At 36.2% G+C, this 22,467-nt stretch overlaps 1 protein-coding gene across 2 annotated transcripts in view; it reads left to right on the forward strand.

The window, feature by feature from the left end:
* PPP3CA (protein phosphatase 3 catalytic subunit alpha) overlaps positions 1–22,467 on the forward strand; it is a 294,420-nt gene that overhangs the window by 219,110 nt on the left and 52,843 nt on the right. For both annotated transcript variants that reach the window (XM_004594298.3, XM_004594299.3), the window contains exons 3-5: positions 8,248–8,372; positions 17,768–17,879; positions 18,847–18,992. In XM_004594298.3, coding sequence (XP_004594355.1) covers positions 8,248–8,372; positions 17,768–17,879; positions 18,847–18,992 — 383 coding nt within the window. The remainder of the gene's footprint in view (positions 1–8,247; positions 8,373–17,767; positions 17,880–18,846; positions 18,993–22,467) is intronic.

The following is a 22,467-nucleotide window of genomic DNA, read 5'->3' on the forward strand; positions in this document are numbered from 1 at the left end:
AGTGTGCGATATAATAGAGTGATTTGTTTAAGAACTCATGCTTTGTTATAAAGTATTTATGTTTAATGTTTGTAAATATTCACGGTGAGATAAAATATTAATATTATGAGGCATAATTCGTTAGTGAACTGGACACTCATTAGTTTATTCCTTTTTAGGTTATTGTACACATAATGCTGATGCCTGTATGCAAGCAAATGACAAAAAAATTCCAGTCTCACTTTTATGTTACTAACTGCCTAATTTCTACTGTTTGCACATTTTGCTAATGAATTCCACATATTTGGCCAGAGTACTATGTGTCTGCTACTGTCCACCAAAGGCTACATAAACCTGGATCATCAACAGGAAGAAAGATATTTGTACTTTTAGTAGGTCCACTGTGATTAAACTTTATCAAAACATCTCAACACAGCAATCTTTCTCTAAACAATTGTAGATTTTGGAAAAGAAAAAGTTCTGATAACTAGAACATTCAAAAACAAGGCCATCGAATTCAATAACTTACTCTCAGCATGCTGAGAATTAGACATAACTTTAGCCCCATGGCATTAGGAATTTTATTCTTGGGGAAAAATGTGTCCACTAGGTAAAAAATATGAGGTGGAATTAAATGGAGCTGAAAGTAAGAGTGAAATACAGCAAAAATTGCTCAGTGATTCAGTAATGTCTCTTCTAAAGCAAAAAATGCAATGTTTTAGTTTATTTGAAAAACTTATAGAAGTTATTTTACTTCACACAAGTGTTCCAAGATGACAAATGACAGTATTTTGGAGGAAATAAATGTCTTTAGAACAAGCTAAATTATAAATTAAAAGTTACAACTACTGCACAAGCTATCACTTGCCCAGCAGTTATACCAGGACCTCATCCTGGTGAGTTGAATGTAGCCATGTACATTGAATTGCATTTTCCGTGCAGTAATGTACTTGCCAATATAAAGTTAGAAATAATGGAATTCTTTTAAAGAATCGTTAGATAATGACATGATAAAGTTTTTGGGACAGATTTTCTAATGTATTTTAGATTTATACAGCTAACAGATCTGACCATGGGTTTTTTCTGAATGACTGCCCATTAGAAAGAACATCAAGTCTCTGGTCTGAGGTGCAAGGCAAACACCTAGTTCTGGTCTCTGTTATCTTTATAACTTGGGCTTCCCCATTTCTTTGCCTGAAATTCTTTCCTCAAGGGCTTCTTTGTCTTCAATCTTCTGTCATTACTGTCTCTACAGGGATTGAACTTGTGCAGGAGACTCTTAGGCTTGTCTTGTGACTGACTCATTGTTCAATTTGTGTGTCACGAGAACTTAGTCAGCTACAAAGAGCCCTTTGTTACTGCGCTAGCTGTTTATTGCCGTTTCGTTTCAGTGCTCCTTCGCTGTAATCCGTAGTGAATCAAGTCATGAGTTTACGCTATTGACTCCCTGACTACTGCCCTCATCATTAGTCTCTAAATATACCCTTTATGGTAGGTGGGCTTATGTGCATTTTTATTTTGTGAATGATTGTTAATAAAGGATAGCATTGTGGCGGAGTGGACAAGGTTACCACTTGTAGTACTGGCATCCTGGCACCTGTTAGTGTCCCTTCTGTTCCACTCTAGATCTCTCTGCTAAATGGCGGAGGAATGCAGGTAGCAGAGAGTGGCTCAAGTTTTGGGGCCTTGCCATCTATGTAGGAACCTCAGATGGAGCTCTTGGTTTCCACTTGACTCAACCTGGCCATCTGGGAAGTGAACCAACAGGTGAAAGATCTCTTTCGCTTCTCTCTTTGTTTCTTGCTCTTTCAGGTAAATAAAAGTGTTTCTAGCAATATTAGGGGAAAAGCTGTTTATTTCCTACTCCTAAAAAATAAAAGCAAGTTTTTTTCTGCATGTTATTTTTCTGCTTCCCACTTGAAGTGTTAAAAAAAACAATAAAAGCTTCAGCTTTGATCGAAAATTTAGATCTGTGAGTTGTGAAAACAGTTCTCCAAGTTTTATTTAATATGGGCAGGGAGTCATGGAGAGAAGAAAGCAGTATTAAAAGGCTGTTACACAGCGTTAGTTATTCCTTACACCTTTCTAAATAGTTTATTATTTGGGTAAAATATACATATTCTCTAGTTGTAAGAGATAGTAATGGTGTGTAAACATTCTAAAATATTGGTCATTTTTGCACTGTTTGTCTCTGTGTTACTGTAACCATGTTTAGAACCAAATACTTATTCCAGATAAATATATTTGACTGTTCAGTGTATTTGGTAGTTCTTACTGATGCACGGGAAAGCACTATCATGTCTTGCCATATTGGTTGTTAATGACAGGAATAAAAATGGTCCAGTAAAAAAAAAACTATTTTATTTCACTATATTTCATGAATTTACATTAGTAAATGATATAACTTGCTGACATTTTGAAACAAATTTGCACAGTTCTATTAACCAATTAAAATCATATTATGATTATTTCCAAATGTTGAGCCACATAGATGGTTGTTTTTATAGAGCCCTAGGAGTGTTTTTATGTCCTATATTGTGCTTCTATGTCTTTGTCTTTGTTGCTTCTCTTTCCTTTTTTAAATTTCTAGTTTGATGCATATTAGCTGTACATAGAGTATAATGTAATATTCTTGTGCACACTGATCAAATCAGAATAATTAGCATATAGTCACTTTAAATTTTAATCGCTTCTTTGTGGCTAGTTTGATATATACAGTTCAGCATCACTAACTAGAGTCACTCTGCTTATGTGGGAAACTGCAGAACTTTACTCCTTCTCTCTAATGTGAAATGGTACCTGTCCACACACCTTTTTCACATCAGAGGTTTATCATACTCGTCCCTCAGAGTAGATACATTACCAAACAGTAGTGCTCTGTTGGCAATGAAAAGCCTGTACTAGGAACCCAGAGGAAGGTGGGAAACCAACATAAGCCAGGGAAGCATGGCCTTGCTTTGAAGGTATAATAGAACTTACCAAAGGCTGTTTGATTTAGAAGTGCTGTAAAATCAAGTGAAGTTGAAAGTGAAAGGACCTAGTGTCATGGAGTATTGAATGCTTGGCGCAACCAAATTAACAGCTTGCATTTTCTGTTGGATTCTGGTAGGTACAGGTACTTCTCTTTGGGTATCAGTGTCTCAATAGCCAAGAAGAAAGAGAGTAGAAAGTGAGGGCCAGTGGTAAGTGAAGGATATTGCCATGCTGTGTAATCTCCATAGCTCCACTCTCCCTTCTCTTAAGTACTTATCTATGAATTTCTCTTCATACTTCATTAGAGTGATTGTTTTCTTCCTGTAGTTTGATGTCAAACCAATGAAGGTTCTCAGATATCAGGACATTAGGATAAATAATCCTAACTTAAAGCTACAGTACACAAGGGTTGAGTGAAATGTCCTTTTGTTATTGCCTTTTTAGCTTTCATTCTTCCTCGTTGAGTGATTCCTTCACATAATGAGACCCTAATTTCACATCTACTTGAAGTGAACTATGAAAATTTGCCTTTCAAATATACACCCTTGCTTCATAGGAGAGTATTTCCAAAAGTTCTAAAAAAATAGAGTTGAAGGCCAAGTTTACTTTTGCGCAAAATAATTTTGAGATCAGTGGCTAGTCATTTTTTCTTAAAGTTTCAATAAACCTCTGCAAAGTGGAACCATGAAAACATGCAGAATGAGGGCTGGGCACGCTAAAACGTAGTCTGAAATGTCCAAGTCCAGTTAATCAGACACGCAAGGTTAGGGTCACCCAACAATATGTTAATCAATCTGTATCTGTTGCCATCTTTGTTTAAGGAAAAATAGAGACAAGCAGAAATCACATCATCTGGATCAGTCACCAAATCCGTGTAACAGCTGTTGCTGGGTCAGGCCAAATCTAGGAGCCAATAACTCCATCCACATGTCTCCAGTGAGTGGCAGAAAGGCAGCCACTAGAGACATCAGCTGTTACCTACTGCTAGGGTCTATGTTAACTGGAATCTGAAGTGATTTCAGGATGCGTAACTGCAGACCCCAAGATAGGATATGGGCCATTCCTGGGCATCTTAATTACCATATCAAACACTTGACCTTGTATTACTGTTTTAACCATTTTTTGGTTTTGGTTTTGGTTTTGTTTTTAATCTAGAGATTCTAATTCAGGGCCCAAAAGTTTATAGTTTTAAAACCTCCTCCAAGTGATTCTAATGTTGAACCAGGTGAGTCAACCATCATAAGATACAAAGACATCCCACGTTCTCCACCCGCCTTGCCTCACCCTATTTCAAAGTCTGTGATGTAATGGTTTAACACAATCGGCATCTCAAGTAAGTTTAATTTTCTTAGAAACTGCCAAAGCAAACTCCATAAACCTGTCATCATCTCCATCAATCTCAAAGGTGCCTCACAGTCTCTGACTTCATAGTTAATGAATTTCAAGATTAAGCAGGGCAAGGCCAACTGAAAGGATCCTAAGGCGCACGTATTTCTTTTGTGCCCAGTGGGTGTGTGCAAGCCCTGTTCTAGGCATTGGGGACAGAGTGAACAAGAAAAATTAGGGAGGAAAGAAGAATACATAGACATCAAATAGATCTTTCCTGACAGTGAAGAATTAGCTATTTAAATGGGGTGCTCTTTATCTCTCTAAGCATGTGACATATACTGAAGATCTAGTGAATTGAAGGGAGACATTGTGAAAATCCAGTCATCGAGCTAAGATCCAATAACCATAATGATCTTACCAATGAGATGTATTGCCAAAAAATTATAATGGGACATGAAGACAAGTTTAGTGAATATTAATGATAATATACTTCTGTACTTTCTATAGCCAACTTATTTACATATGTATGTTTTCCATCTGGCTAGCAGGCTATGTTAATACAGTTTGGGTCAGTTGTCACAGACGCTTAATTCCTAACCTGTGGTTCACAACCTGAATTAATGTCTTAATACAAAGCAACTTCAAAAGTTCATGAAAAATGGTATTTATAGGCCCAACATGATAGTTCAGTGGCTAAATCTTTGTCTTGAATGTGCCAGCATCCCATATGGGCACTGGTTCCTGTCCCAGCCACAGGTGAAAGGGTCAGGGTCAGAGGTACTTACATATGACAGAGCTGCGTAAAAGAAACTGTGTTGGTTCATTCTTTTTCCCCTAAAAGTTCCTTACCTCAGTCCATGTCTTAACATATTTTCCAACCAAACTTTGTTTTGGAGTTTGAGACGTACTTGGCTTGTATAAAATTCTTACTTGAGTGAAATTGATGCTTGTGATAAACAATCCACACTAAACATGCTACAAATGGTCAATCAGTGGAAGATGGATTATTTTATTACTTGTTGACTAACAACCATTAGGCCATTAGACATGCCTTTTAAAAGTTTTAGTAAAGCAAGTTGTGCCAGTACATCATATGTATGTTAGGATGGATACCATCTTACATTATTATTTCATGTTTCCACAAGTGAAATGCATCCTAGTGATGTTTGAAGCTTACCACTCTTTGCCTTTTTTCCCTTCCTTCAGTTACAGTACTGCATATTATTAAGAGAGGGTGCATTAGGGTGCCATGTCTCCACGGCCAGATCTCTTAACTGCATTGTAGGAATAGGTCTAATTGCAAGACCCTCAACTCTCCCAAAGAATAAAAATGCATACTTATTATGTTAAGCATTATTTCAAATGTGGAAAAAATAATTCTACAGTGTATATTTTGTATCTTTGCTCAAAAGAAGGAAGAAGCTGTGTGTTTGGAATCCAAAGATTCGTATTCATAGTTACTACTCCATGTCTCCATGTTACTTATGTTCTTATTGATATTCATTTCGATAGGATGGCTTTTCCGAATAAGGTTACAAAATAGACCCACCTGTAGCTGTTTCTATTTTATGGAGTTGTACGTCGTTATTAGGTGTTCTATGATGATAAAAATTAGGATTTACATGATCTTTTTATTCCATGCATTGTTTTATAATTGTTTCAGTAAACTACTTAGACTTATTCTGTCAGCTTTTGTCAGATAAAGGAATACATCTGAAAGAATTTCAATAACCTGTTGCTAATGGCAGTGTGCACTGTGTTCACATACTATGTGTTGGTCTTCTGAATTCATCCACCTTTATTGTTTTGGCAGTGGCTACATCATGTTCATGATTTAGGCATAACGTTTGGATAGATAGTAATATATATATCCACATATATATTAATGTATATCTTAAAACATAACATCCAATGATATAATGTGCTGCTTGAGAAGAAAAGCTGAACTTGAACTGGACAAGTGGGATGCTGGACTCTGTATGGTGTAAACTTTTAATTAGGGAATCTCAACGGAACTTGAGCTGTGGTTATGCATCAAGGTGAAGGAATTCATGATGGGGGAAGGGTTTGGGGTGAAGGGGGGGGAATCCCAGTACCTATGAAATTGTGTCATGTAATGCAATGTAATTAATGAATAAATGAATATTAAAGAAAAAAAATCTGAATTTAAGCACTGAATATCATTTTTTTAACAATGAACCTCCAGGCAACAGAAACGGTTTAAGCTATACTGTTCTTCACCTTTATAATATAATCTTTTAGCACTATCAAATTAGTAAGGAAATAGTAAGCATGAGATAAGTACCTCCCTCCCTCTTTTAAAAAAGATTTCTCTACTTATTTGAAAGGCAGACAGAGAGGGAGAGATGGGCATCTATCTCCTCGTTCACTCCCCAGTTGCCAGGGTTGGGCCAGAACAAAGCCAGAAGCCATGAAATGTACTCAGTTCTCTTCATGTGTGAGAGAGGAAGCCTTCACCACTGTCTTCCAAGTGCATCAGTGGAAGCTAGATCAGAAATAAGGACTAGCACTCTAATAGGGGCTGTAGTATTCCACATTAGTTTAAACTGTTAACCTACGGTGCTGGCCCTGAGTAAGTGGGTTTTAAAAACAGACTCTTAGGGGCTAGTGTTGTGACATAGCAAACAGTGCCATCACGTATGATGCTGGAATTCCCTATGAGTGCTGGTTTGTGTACCTGCCCCTTCACTCTGATCCAGCTCCCTGCTAATGACCTGGGAAATACTGGAAGGTGACACAAGTGTTTGAAGCCTTGCTACCCATGTAGGCACAATGGATGAAGCTTTTGTCTTCAGCTTGTCCTAGCTGTAACGGATGTGGCCTCCTTTCTCTTTGTGTGCATCTCTCTGTTACTCTTCCAAAATGATTAAGTAAATAAATAAATAAATAAGTAAATAAATCTTTTCCCAAAAAGTTCAGCAAAAGAAAGATGCTAAAAAGTAATTGTATCAAAATATCTAGCTTTAAAGAGGTGCATTGGAGACCTGGCATACCAGTCTAGTGGCTAAAGTCCTCACTTTGCACACACTGCAATCCCATATGGCTGCTGGTTCTAAACCCAGCAGCCCTGCTTCCCATCCAGTTCCTTGCTTGTGGCCTGGGAAAGCAGTTGAGGACCACCCAAAGCCTTGGGACCCTGCAGCCATGTGGGAAATCTGGAAGAAGTTCCCGGCTTCTGACTCCTTACTTCAAATTGGCACAGAATCAATGAACGGAAGATCTTCCTCTCTGTCTTTCCTCTCTCTGTGTATCTGACTTTGCAATAAAAATAAAATAAATTTTAAAAAAGAGGTGCATTGGTTTTCAATATCAAGTGATTTGTGGTACTGTAACAGTTTTTAATATTCTTTTCAGCTCAGTAATTTGGCATTATCTTAGCTTCAAAACTATAATTTCAGCTTTTTTTCTTAGTTGCTTATAAAATGTGATAAAATTCCCTTTTAAGTTCCATAAAGCACCTTTTTTTTTAATGAAATATCTTGATATCCGCAGGAGCCAGTAGTTGGTAGTGGCCCTACCTATAGACCTCAGTTGTGTATAGATTATGCCAAATTCCTGAGCCCATCACTGCATATTGTGAACCTGTCCCCTGAGATTGTTAGTATTAAGTTAGAACATCCATATCAATTTCTTAACACAGTGCCTCATGTATTATTTTAAAATGTGGAATAATTGCCATGCTCATTGTCATTTCCCACGTGGATCTAGTCTGACTGTTCTCAGCGGACTTGAATGCTGGATGCTGGAGTCAGTTCGGCCACCTATTAATCATGGAAACTTGAACAGAGTATTTCACTTTTCTGTCTCATTTTCCTAATTCACAAAGCAATATTGTGGTCAAAATTAATCCAGTCCAGTTCAGGGCTTAAATTTTGCACTGTTATGATTTAACTCAGAGTTGTAACAAAATGTGACCATAAAATGGATTTTGTTGGTCTCTTTCAGTTTGTGGAGATATCCATGGACAATTCTTTGACTTGATGAAGCTCTTTGAAGTGGGGGGATCTCCTGCCAACACTCGCTACCTCTTCTTAGGGGACTATGTTGACAGAGGGTATTTCAGTATCGAAGTAAGTCCACCTCATTGTTTCTTGATAAAATAAGAGTGATACATACCATTACCTAAATGAAATCTTTATACTAATGGTCTTTAATGCACTCAAATCATGGGCGATGTGGTATATCTTTATTTCAGCTGATGTCATAATGATTTTTAATTCTTCAGTATGCCAGGTAAGAGCTTAGTAGTAAGATTTTTTAATATTTTGTGCATGTTCTATATTTGCAAATAGGCTAAAATTCATCCTATTTTTACATTGAATAATTTTATTTCCCAGTAAGTGAATACTGGATATTGTAAAGAGGAATTTATTTAAATGATGTTTCAAAGGTATGACAATGATGCGAATGCATGCCTTAGTGTTTATATGTATGAGTACATTTATAGATGTTTGTCTTTTTTTTTCTTTCATTTTTTATTTTTTTGGGGTAGAGAGGGCACCTGTTACTTTACTAGGGTTATTGTCAAACTCATTATTTAAAACAAAATAGGAAAACACTGATCAGAGATTCTTCTTTAGTTCCCATTTGCCTCTGTTTTAGAGAAGTAGACACAGCATTTAAAATAAGGGCAGAGCCTTGTTTTATACATATATTTGTTGTTCTAGGTGAATGACATAAGGTGACATACATAATAAAGACTCAGTAGGCATTAGAGAATGGTTTGAAATATGAATCAATTTTCAGCTCATTTATACTAGCTGAAATTATATGTGTGCTGCAAAAAACGCTAAAATGGAAAACAGTTATTCTTAATGATATAAATCAACTTTACTGAAGGTTTGTATCAACATGGTGTGTTGCTGAGTATCATATAAAATGATTCTTTAATTTATTTTATGACTTGTTTACCAAATGGATATTTAATGTTGAAAAGCATATCACTTTCAAATAGCATTCTTAAAAAAATGTTTTGAAATCATACCTTTCTTTATGTCAACTTAACCCCAGTCTTTTGTATAATTTTCTATATGTAAACATATCTAAGTATAATTTTCTATATCTTCATTTGTTAATCCACTAGTGCCAAACCCTTAAAATATGTTTGCAGTATGAGTGTGACCATGGAGAATTTGCATTTTAACATAACATCATTGCTCTGCAGAAATCTACCTCTACATTGGAAAATAAAAATTTCTTTGAAATCCAAAGTCTAGAATAAATAATCGTCCAGAGTTTGTTGATTTGAATGGATTGTAAATATCTTGTAATAAAGGAGGTATAAAAACTAGGATGTCTAGAGATATAGAAAAATGAGAGAATGCTAAGAGGACGCATTATTGGGGAAGACTAGAGTGCAAAACAAGTGAGATCTAACCAGGAGAGAAATTGAGGTGAGCAGAAATACAGAGGAAGACAATATTGAGCATTTAAAGCCTCACTTTTGTCAGTCAGCTAACTTGCCAGCTTAACTGGCAGTGAAAGACACCCTAGTACAAATTGTGTGAAGACCTTTATAAGATGTTGGAATCAATATCCGCCAGGATAACAACTAAATGAAACACCTATATTATATTAGTTTGAACAAGATAGTAGCTTATTTTCTTTCTCAGGAAAAATCTTAGGTGGACAAACCAGGGCTAGTGCGGCCTTACTGGACCCTGGGCCCAAACCTCTTCTGCCTAGTTGTTCCGAGATGCATTACCTCATTCCTAAGATAACTTTGTAACCCAGAATTGTCACACCAGTTTCAATGATCCTGTCTCCACAGCAAGATGGAAGACAAAGAGAGGGGGTGTTCTCTTGTGTGTGTAAGTTTTCTAAAAGTGGCCTAGTCACCTCAATTGCATAATGTGAACATACATGATGCCAGTAGGCAGCCAGTTTGAGAAAGGGTGTGATAGGCAGAAAGTAACAATGTGTGGAACATTGTCCAATTTTATCTTTTGATAATGCTATTGCTTAGTCCTAGTGGTCTTTATTTGCCTTTGGTTTAATCTGAGTGCAGGCTTCTGGATTCAAGCCTCAAGCCAATTGGAATTTCCTAAATTTTCCTAGTTAGAATTTTTAGAGCTCCATTTCTTTTTAAAATTGTTTTAAATTAATTTTTAATTTTTTAATAATATAAAGAGAATTTTTAATGTTTCATTCTTTGAAAAATATGAATTAGTTTCTTTAAAGAAAATAAAGTGCCATAATTTAGCTCATTCCTTACCAGTTTTGGTATTTTAGTCTACAGTTAATCTAGATGTTTAAACTAAGGAAGTTGCAATATTTTATATAATCAGCTCTGTTGGGATTCTAAGGTGAGAATCAAACGTTCAGACTAGGGCCCGGCAGCGTGGCCTAGCGGTGCCTTGAATGCCCCGAGATCCCATATGGGCACCAGTTCTTATCCCAGCAGCTCCACTTCCCATCCAGCTCCCTGCTTTGGGCCTGGGAAAGCAGTCGAGGACGGCCCAAAGCTTTGGGACCCTGCACCCACGTGGGAGACCTGGAAGAGATTCCTGGTTCCCGACTTCGGATTGGCACAGCACTGGCCGTTGCAGTCACTTGGGGAGTGAATCATCAGACAGATCTTCCTCTCTATCTCTGCTCCTCTCTGTATATCTGCCTTTCCAATAAAAATAAATAAATCTTTAAAAAAAATTCAGACGAAATATTTGTCACTTATCAGTGTAGGTATCAGAGGATGTCTAGATGTTTAGAGACCCTTATACATGAGTTCCTGCATTTAGTCATAACTCCTTCATGAAATTCCATGGTTAGAACAGCTCTAGGAACTTGCTGCTTATTTACAGAAGTGACAAAATATTGCATAGCTAATTGTTCCATTTTCATTAAACTGTTACCTTTCTCTTTTTTAAAGACTTACGTTATTACAAAGTCAGATATATAGAGAGGAGGAGAGATAGAGAGGAAGATCTTCCATCCAGTGATTCACTCCCCAAGTGACCACAATGGATGGTGCTGTGCCGATCCAGAGCCAGGAACCAGGAACCTCTTCCAGGTCTCCCACATGGGTGCAGGGTCCCAAGGCCGTGGGCCATCCTCTACTGCTTTCCCAGACCACAAGCAGGGAGCTGGATGGGAAGTGGAGCTGCCGGGAGACGCCCATATGGGATCCCGGGGCATTCAAGGCGAGGACTTTAACTGCTAGGCCACGCTGCTGGGCCCTGGATGTTTGTATATAGTATACTTACTGGGAAATCCTTGAACATTTTTATTCTGGCTTGAGGAAGCTGACATTGTTTGGATGTTGTAAATGGTACTGTTTTCGTGGTAGATATTTTCTCATTTCTTCCTCAGGGCTTCAAGGAACACATAAATGATTTCCTCTTAGCAGTGTAGAAACCAAGGTTCATTGAGGATCACGCACTTAGTAAAAGGCAGTGTTGGTGTTCAAAGCCTGTGCTGTTTGCACTACCTCACAACCTTCACTTATACACAGCCCATCTTCATTAGGTGTATCAAAAAGCACCACCCAAATGCATGCATTAGTATTGTATAAATTGGCACATGCTGTTGCACTAACCCATGCATGCCCAAATATTTAGACACAGCTATCTCCTCACCTATAGAATCTGAAATTCAAGACATTAATTATAAAACATATTCTGTGAGTAAAATTCTGCTGGTTCAAGAAAAATCCTAAAACAAGAGCACACTGTTACAGCCTGTGTTTTGCTATCAGGCTTCAAAACGTTCTTCATTCATTTCAATAATTCAGGGATCCAACACAGATATTCTCCTTTGGTTATCCTGTGGGCAAAGAGGAGCACTTACGTTAATTTTTACCAAATCAGCTTTGAAGACTCAGCTTGGGTTCTAATAGAGCCTGTTGGGTGTATTTATGGGTTGTAGGTAATGTGCTGTGGGCAGAATATAAAGCCCATTTTATGCACTCTTCCCCTACCCTCCAATTTCTTTTTGCCAAGATCAGAAATCATTTCCTGCAAAGTTAGTCCCAGTGAAACAAGCAAGCTTTTGAGTAATGATGAAAGAAGTAATTTTGCCTGGAGTAATAATTTGTCTTACACTAAATACTTCTGTTTTGATGCCTGCATTACACTCACTACCTAATCGCTTTGATCGAGAATATGTGTATTTATGTCCATGATGAAGTGTGTTTCTCCAAAAATGGTGGAAACACTCAGAATTGCAAGCAGCATGCCTAGCTGTTTGCTTCTATTCCCTTCCTTAAGCTCTCTTTAGCCATTTTATTAATGCTTGCTTATATCCAGATCTCACCCCAGCCTCAAGCACATTTAAGTGTGAAGAGTCGTTGTGTTTTATAGCTTGAACGCTTACAGAAAAATGAAGCACAGCAAGACAGACAGTGTTCAGGCTTTTGCCTGAGAATCAGAAGCCAGAGTACAACGAACGTGTAAGATCACAGAGAAACACCATAAACACCAGGAAGACATTGCCAGGCCTGTCTTCGTAGCCAGTTGTCTTAATGTTGTATCACTGTTCCAAGGCTACTGTACTGTTCACTTGTCAGAGCAGGCAAATGTAGTCTTCCATGAGCTCCGTGTGACATTTGCAGGGTTTGAATCTGTTTCCCATCAGTGCACATGCTTCACTTAATTGCCCAGTGATTGACAGGCAGCATTTTGACTGGGAATTTCATAGCATATACAGTTACTTGACAGAGCTGATTGATATATAGTTAATGCAGTGAGTTCTTTTTTTTACTTTTGTGTATCTTCTTTTAATGTTTTTTACTGAGCACTATTTTAAGAATACTCACTTTTAAAATGCATAAATTGCAGAGTAAAGCATCACTATTATTCAATCATAAGCCAGTTAAATTGGTATCCCTTGTGTCACTTGGTGGAGGATGGTCGCTACGTAGAGGAAAAGTCCATGTATGACAAAAATTAATACAGATTTTAAAGGATCCTAAATCTTCCTATAGTTAAGAGAACAAACATTACATTGTTAACAGTTATGTAATTAAATGACAAGAATGGAAAGACGGTGGTGGGGTGAGGTTGAGAGAAGTGATTAGTGCAATTCATTTATATCTGACTTAGCAAAGAGGCTGCTGTAATGTTGTACACCATGTCTATCTTTATCAGTTAAGTCAGAGAAAATTCTATTTTAATTAGCTATCTGACACTAGATAGACAATAATGCTCTTTATTTACTTCCTTCTGATTTCACTACTTTGTGATTATGAATTTTATTACCTTATACTTTACTTTTTTCTCTTTAATATTAGGTTATAATTTTCTTTAAGATTTTCAGCTTGCCAGGACCTTAGGACTTAGATGGGAAGATTGTTGCCAGCAAGACAGTGTTGTGCTTGGCAGCTCTCCCCACCAGATGTTGAGGGTGAGGTTGGCAGGCTTGCACACTCCTGTCCGCCCATGCCCTTTCGTTTACCATGCCACTTTCCAGAGTGGCTGCATTTGTGGTTTTGCTTAGTGTTTGGAATGATAGTTTTTTTCTTGCCACAGGGGAGAAGGAAATAAAATGTGAAAAACGGGCCCTTATTTTTAGGGTATTTTGAGCCAAGAATTTAGATATTCCAGTATTTTCTTCATTCTTGCTTTCTGGCTTACTGTCTTGCTTTGTTTTTCTCCCTTCTCCTCTACCTTCCACTTCTACCCCCCCAACCCCATCTTCCTTCTCTCTTTACTCTTCTTTCTTCCTTCCTTTCCACTTAGAGAAAGGAATTAATATTTCTTAATCTTCCTATATGCTAAATGTTTTATATCATTAAATAGCATGGGAAACCCCATTAAAAAGATATAGATCATTTAAAAATATGAATGGATAAATAGAATACTTTTGATCACTCTTGGAGGAGATCTTTAACAGCAAATACAAAGTTATTTTTGTGGTATTTGAGTAGAATTAATGAGAAGTTTTTGTGCTGGAAATTTAGTACTCTTGCTTTGGAATAAATTTTGCAAGCTAAATTGATTTAAAGAGATCAAAGTCGCGATTCTTTTTCCCAAAAGAGATTTTGACCATGAGATATTAACTGTGAAGAAGTCCAAAAGAGCCTTCTGGGTAATAAAATGTAACCGTGTGTGGGCAGTAGCTTCCTTAAAATATACATGCATTAAAAATATTGACTTTGCAACTTGGCAGGGTGAACCTCACTGACATAAAATTATACTGTTACTAAAATAACCTTTACAAAGAAGTAGTTGCTTGGAGCTGGCCTAATGGCATAGCAACTTCCCATATGGGGACTACTTGATAACATGGCTGCTCCACTTCCAATCCAGTTTCTTGCTAATGGGCTGGGAAAAGCAATTGAATAGTTTGGGCACCTGTCACCTAGCAAGAGACTTGAAAGGAAATGCTGACTGATGGCTTCAGCCTGCCCCAGGACTGGCTCTTGCATTCATTTGAAGAATGAACCAGCGATGGAAGCTTGCTTGTTCTCTCTCACTCGTTCTCTGTATCTATTGCTGTAATCGGAACTTCTAAATAAACAGATATTTGAAGAAGTAACTAAATACCACTAAAGCATGTTTGAATTCTCTCCCCTAAAATATGAAAATACATTCAATTTATCCATTTTAGCATGTAATACTTTAAAAGGTTTCACGTACTATTTTATAAGACAATCTAAGTTAACCAATTTTGGAAATATATATAAACTTGTATTTGTGACAGACTAAAGTAAAACAGTGTTTTATTTACTCATTTGCATTATTTTTGTTTTTTCATTCTTTCCCATTATACAGTTTTGCAGATATAAGGTTCCCCCCTTTCCTTCCATTTCCTTTCTTCCCTCCCTCCCAATCTCCTCTTCTCATTGTTCTCTGTAATTTACAATAATACTGTCCTTCGGCTGTGGTCACAGTTCCAACATTCTGCTATTTACATGTGTCATGAACAGTATAGGTATAGGCAGTGATATAGAATCTACTATCTTGTTGCCAAGGTATGTTTAACAGTTTCACTGGGGGCCTTTCTTTTACTCGGGAGTAGAGATACGTACTACAGTTCTTTGCTTGCTGACAAATCACTGTTGCTTTATCTCCTGTTAATCCTTAGGCAAGCCTGAGCAATACAAGTTCCTTTTATTAAAGCATGCACCTGTAGTGTAGCTCAGTGGTGATACCAGCATCCCATGGGAGCATCAGTTCATGCTGTGGTAGCTTCATTTCTCATCCAGGACCATGCTAATGGCCTGAGAAAACCTAGAGCATAACCCACATCCTTCAGCCTCTATACCCACACAGGAGACCTGGAGGAAGCTGCTGCATTACGCTTCAATCAGTCCAGGTCTGACAACAGAGGACATTTTTGAGGAGTGAACAAGTTAATAAAAGATATGTCTTTGTTTCTCCTATACTCTCTCTGTAATTCTGTCTTTCCAGTAAAATAAATAAATAAATCTTTTAAAAAAAAATGTGTGCCTGCACCTATAAAACTCAGTGTATAGCTGGGAGAGACTCATTCAGCCATTAATTGCCACTGAAATAAAAGGGAACCTTACACATACCAGTAGAATATAGTCCTTCAACAATCATTTGTTCATGCTACCTGCCCAATCTTTCAATAATACTTATATCAGTACTCATTTGAGCTTCAGCTAATAATATGAGAAATTTGTAATGAAGTATTGATTATAGTAACATGTGTATAATCTAATATCAACCCATTGTGTTGGCTTAAACTGTAATTATGTAGTTGGAGACAGTATCTTGGCTGAAGGGTGTAATGCATGCTTGTTTTAGAAGTAGTGGTTTTCTCCAAAACTTGGACTTTGAATTAAAATGAAATTAGTTTGTATTCATTTCATAAATGATTGTAGAAGCTAGCTGAGTTGTTTTCACAATCAGTACAACAAATAAGTTGCCAGCAGCTTTTACCTGTAGACATTACTCAACCAGATACGCTGTAAGTTGGAAAGCTGAGTATTCAAGTGTAAATATTCATGTGATTTTTGGTTTCAGTTTTATTAGCCAGAATCAGACTTGTCTTAGTTGTGCTTCTGTACATCCTTAGTTTCACTTTTAAACATAAAGTTTATGAGACTAGAAAAAAACATACTTGCTTTTTCAAATGAAAGTAAGGTAAGAATAATGAAATCAATGTTGTAGTTGATTATTTCAATTATCTTTAGTGTTCATTGCAGGAGAACGGTGACATTGTAACTTTATCCCATAGTTTCCGTACAAGCTGCAATGCACAAATTACTAATTTGAGGATTTTATGTTTTGTGAAAGTTATTTTTATGCTGTTAGTATAATAAAAATGCTTTCTTTTCAATTTAGCTACATATATATATTTGTAAATATATAAATGTATACACCCAGGTTTTATATACCCACACATTAAGCAAAAGATTTTGTGATGGGGAGAAGGTTAGGAAAAATTAAAGAAGAGAGATTGACCAGAAAATTGGAAACGATTGACATTGGCCTGAGTTTTTGGATTTGCCTTTAAACATTCTTTACCCTTCGTTTGTAGTTCTTCCATTACTGTTGCCTAAAGCTAATTTAACAAAACAAACCCCCCCCCCCAAAAAAAAGGAGAAAAGAAATAATTGTTTCTACATGTTTTTTTTTTTATTTATTTTTAAAAGGCAGAGTCAACTTTAGTTTTCTGGCTCGTTAGCAATGCACACAATTTCAGGTCTAGGTTTGGGCTGAACTGGGCCAAAGCAGCTGGTTGGCAGAAACCTAAGCACTTGAGCAAACACAGCTACCACCCAAGGTCTGTATCAGCAGGAAGCTGAAGTGAGAAACCAGACCTGGATATTGAGCCCAGGTACTGCACTGTGGGTCAAGGACGTATTAACCACTATGCTGAATGCCTACACCAGTCATTACATCTATAAGGAGAAGTGTTTTTTAGCTTGAATTTTTGTTAAACAGAATTTTCTTATACTTTATATTAATATATTTTCACTTCTGGTCTATTTTAATTTTAGGAAACCTCTTTTTCCGTTTTTTTTTTTTTTTTTTTCTGAAAGCCTCTCCCACTTTCCTAGGCCACATAATTCCCTTCTGTTGACCATGGCCCCTTTACTGTTCTCTGTGGTCTGTGATCCTCAGGATATGTCTGTTTTATGTTCCTGCTAGTTATCAGTATCCTCCCTAGTAAGGTCTAATCTTGTGGGGATTTTGTTCATAATAGCACATGTGACACATGATATGTGAGCAATGAAATGTATAAAAATATAATGGTTTATCCCCCTTTACCTCAGATATGAGAAGGAAACAATTTGGAAATAACTGTCTTACCCACTTTCCTGTAGCCCTTGAACCTTTTTACCCTAATTAACTATGTAAAGATTGTCAAAAATATAATAAAAAAATGGAAAAAGGTAAAAAAATTGTGACTAGAAAATCATCTTGTGGTCACTAAAGTTACAGCAATATAAAACAGAGATAATCTTATAGAATAAGTATTACAATTTAATAAAATAATTTTTGCATTGCGAAAAAAATGTAATGGTTAGTAATTATATCACTTTTATGTTTCTCAGTGTGTGCTGTATTTGTGGGCTTTGAAAATTCTTTACCCCAAAACACTGTTTTTACTTCGTGGAAACCATGAATGTAGACATCTAACAGAGTATTTCACATTTAAACAAGAATGTAAGTATATTTCATGCCTCTTCCTTTAGCTCTGTGTGCAGTAAATAGTCATTTTAGTTGACACAAGTGCATGTCATGTTATTATGCATTGTCTAAAAGTCAGTAACTTACAAGTGGCACTGTTTCACATGATCTAGATTTCTAAGAGAATGAATAAATTCTTAAATTACAAATTATCTGTAAAAATTAGAAATAATTTTGATGTGATTTATGTGAAAAAATAGGTGATGAGCTTGTGAAATACAGTCTGAATACTACTGTTTGGCATAATAATTCTGCCCGTTAATTTCACATCACTCAAGAGAAGCAAATGGAGATTAGATTGAACTCTGCTCCTCTCTTTGGGACTCCAGTAGATTAGAGGCAATAGTATATTACAAAATAAAGGACGATGGCTTTCTCCTTTAGTCGAAGATAGTAACAATGGTAAATACTTGGTATCAATATCATTTTTTCCTCTTAATTTTCCTTTGTTCCCTGTCACTTATTCCCACCTTTTGTGGAGCATAAATATCTCTTCTCTCAAAAAGACATTTAAATTGCAAAAAAAAAAAAAAGAAAAGAAAAGAAAAAAGAAAAGCACTAGGTATTGAATAGGAAGGAACTCAGAAGATTTCTTGCCATCTGCTCTGTTGTAGTCCAGTGGTATCACCAAGCCTTTTGAACATCTTTCTGTTGATCTTCCATCATCATTTTCTTTTAGTTTTGTGCTGTATCAATAGTCAGGATATATATTAAAAAAAACTCTTTTATTCTACAAAAAGTTAAAGAAGCTATAAAAATAATCTATGAATGATAAAAGCAAAAAAAAATTGGTATAGAGGTTACTATTCAAATTGCCTTGTTTGATTAAGGTTTGGAGTTTTACAGTGTGGTCCTGATTTTTTAAAATGTGAAAAAAATTCAATGGAATGATCCTAGCTATGAAATGATCAAGTTAACATTTTTATAATTACTTTTTAAAAAGGTAAAATAAAGTATTCAGAGCGTGTCTACGATGCCTGCATGGATGCCTTTGACTGCCTTCCCCTGGCTGCCCTGATGAACCAACAGTTTCTGTGTGTGCACGGTGGCTTGTCTCCAGAGATTAACACCTTAGATGATATCAGAAAAGTAAGTTCTGTGTGCTGCCCTAATAAGAAAACATTAACATCTTGCCTTCATTACAACATTATGATTTTCGATTAAAAATGGTTTGAGTATCTATGCGTCTCTTCTCTATTAAATTTTTACCTGGAAAGGAAAATATGTTTATATTTTTCTTCTCCAAAGCCTTGGAGTTCATCTTACTACATGACATATTACTGGAAATATAAGATATTTGACCTTTAAAAAATATGCCTTTTGTTTTCTTTGTCTTTACAAGCAATCAACTGTATATATGGGATATGTAAAAACTGTTGATTTGTGGTTGGGGCAATATCTCAACTTGACCCCCTTATAATGTGTCCATATTGTGTTTTTTTTTTTTTAAAAAAACCTATTGATTATTTCAGCTCAAAATTTTAAGTGACAGTAAAATAAAGGAATTGATACTCTCTTGGTTGTATTGAGTGCCTTGATGAAAAACAGTCCATCTTTTTTTTTTTTTTTATTACAAAGTCAGATATACTGAGAGGAGGAGAGATAGAGAGGAAGTGGAGCTGCCGGGATAAGAACCAGCGGCCATATGGGATCAAGGAAAGGACCTTAGCCACTAGGCCACACTGCCAAGCCCAACAGTCCATCTTTTAAGAAGCATTTTTCTACTTAGCATTAAAAATTTCTGTTTTATATAGCTAAAAATGAATTAAATTAATGGTATGTGTAAACAGTTTTTACAAGAAAAATATAATACGTAGGATGATTTTATGTAGTACAAGTGATAGTATTTTATTTCTTTGTTTATGTTGATAATTGATCATTAAAACAATGTAAAGGAAAATGTGAGCCAAAGGGTAAGGAAAAACTTCACATATTTTCCTTAGTGCCCAAATCCCCAAAGCTAGATGCATGCCTTTTCAAGTTGCCCTAAAATAATATTGATTTGAATTATTCTCAAATATAACAGTTTGCTCTTAGTGTGTATGATACTGTTTATGAGCTTGGAAGATAATGTTCACCATCAGCATATTACTGTAGGAAATCCAAGATAAACTTTTTTTCTTTCTAGTTTTGAACAATTTGAAAACAAGTTATTGGTAAGGCCTTCTTTTCTCCACTTTTAGACTAGAAAATCTCCTATAGCATATTCTAAAGAGAAGAATGGACATGATTATAACTTTTAATTACTTTGCTGTTAAATTCAGTAACAGTAAGTTGGTCCCATTATAAAATTAATTTATTTGAAATACAAAAATCATAATTTTGCAGTTTTGTTATAAAGATACTTACTATTTAGTATTTTTTCATTTCAGCCTAATGTGTAAGTGTCCTTTGATTTCAAAAAAGTGATATAACTAATCTCAATGTGTACAGAATTTTTTAGATAAAGTATAGGTTTACTTATGTATGGACATAGTTCCAATTCTGTTGCTTATTAAAGGCCAATCTTATGAAGAAACCTTTGGTGCCATGTGTCTAAGTCACTGTCACTGAATGGTTTTTCCATTTGAGTTTGGGAACTAGGCTGTAAGTCTCAGAAATATATACATTGAATCTTGTTTTCATTCTATCGGATCTCTGTTGTTATTGAATTAGCAGTATTTTTCCATTGTGTTCAGTGGAGAAGGAAATTGAATAGTTCATGTGTTCCATTATCCATGAATCATAATAGTAACCTCATAACCACTTACTGCAGTGGGAATGGGAAATAAAATAGTTCAAAGTACAAATAAATGTAGTTATCTTATTTTCATAATGTTGAGCATGTGGGACATGTGTTTATGTTTTGTTACTCTGCTTTGATTACCTTTTATTGTCTTGAATGGGAAAGGGAAAATGTACCAGGTATCATCCGAAGAGGAAGATTAGTGAAAAATTCATTTGAAATAACACTTTCATTATTTGAATAGAACTGACTTGTTAAATCTGTACTACAGAGAGCAGATAGAAAGGCTAGAGCCACCAGGGTGTTTATTGCTCATGATAGTCTTCAAAAAAGTCTTCAAAAAAGTCTACAAACCATTGCTACAAAGTGAATGACCATTTTTTATGTTTGTTGTTAATTTTATTTAATATTTTTCTTCCTGGAACTTGTGATGTTAAAGAAATAATGAGATTATGACTATATACACCATCATAAATCTTTACTCCCATGAACTCAGTATTCTTTCAAAAGTTCACTGGTTTTGAGAGGTGGGAAAGTGTATTTAGAATTATAATTTTCATTTGTAAAACTGTGAGCCCCAGCCCCTTGAGCCTTCATCACGTGCTGCCTCCCCAGTTGTGTTTTTCAGGAGGAGGGTATGGAGGATATGTTCAGCACTGCACCAGGCATCTGCCTCAGAAACAGATTTACAATAGAAATTTTGGAAGCAGATTTTTAGCCCAGCAATTGATTTACCTGTGTTCCATGTCAGAGAACTTGGGTTCTGTTTCCAGCTCTAGCTACTGCCCTCAGCTTCCTGCCACTGTAGACTGTGGGCAGCAGTTCGAATCCTTCAAAGCAGTTGGGTTCTTTCTCCCCAGAGGGCACATGTAGATTGCATCTTGCAGTTCAACTTGACCAAGCCTTAGGCCATTGAAAGCATTTATGAAGGAAACCAGCAGATGGCAGCTCTGTGTGTGTCTTTCTGTCTCACTCTCTTGCACTCTCTCTCTCCTGCTGTGTTTCTGTGCCTCTCAAATAAGTTTAAAAACCAGTATTCTAAAGATAATCTTATTGTCATGAAAAAAGATTTTTTTCAATGCATGGCTACTTTTTTATAATACCCATTTTCCACAAATTTTGTGAATACTATTTGTATGCATAGATCTAAGAAAAAATATTCACAGAAATAAGGTTATTTAATTGCATTACCCTCAACTTTTGGAATATCTTCTTAAAATCTACTCTTTACTCTCCTGTTAGGAAGGAAATGCATGATTTTTGTTTTGAAAACCAAACTGCATTAGTAGGTGTTTTTGTTTGTTTTCCCCTGGTCTGTGTATTTGTGTTTATTTTTTTCAGGGACTGTTGCACATTTCACATTGTGGCATTCATAGCATTGGTCCTTACCCTGTACTTAAAGTAGAGATATAATGCTGAAATATAGTAATGGAGTTAACATATACAGGCTTCATTCTGCTTTCATACAATCAGTTCACTGTTCTACATTATCTCTTTTGAATAACTCAATGTTTGATTGTAAATTTAAAAATATTTTATTCATTTATTTTCAAAAATTTTTTTTTTCTAATTTGAAAGAGAGAGTTACAGAAAGAGGGAAAGAGGGTGAGGTTCCATCTTCTGGTTCGCCCCAAGAGGACCTGATAGGCGGGAGAGGGTCAGAAGAAAGGGAGGACCCAGGACCTCCATCCCGGTCTCATGTGTGGGTGCAGAACCCACACCATTAGCCGGTAGCTATAGTATAGGTAGAACAGCCAGGAATTTGACCCAGTGTTCATACAGGATGCCAGGTTCACAGACAGCAGCTAAACTCACTGCACAATACCAGTCCCTTTATAA

The sequence above is a fragment of the Ochotona princeps genome, chromosome 7 (genome assembly GCF_030435755.1).
Source record: "Ochotona princeps isolate mOchPri1 chromosome 7, mOchPri1.hap1, whole genome shotgun sequence".
In the NCBI taxonomy this organism is placed as follows: Eukaryota; Metazoa; Chordata; class Mammalia; order Lagomorpha; family Ochotonidae; genus Ochotona; species Ochotona princeps.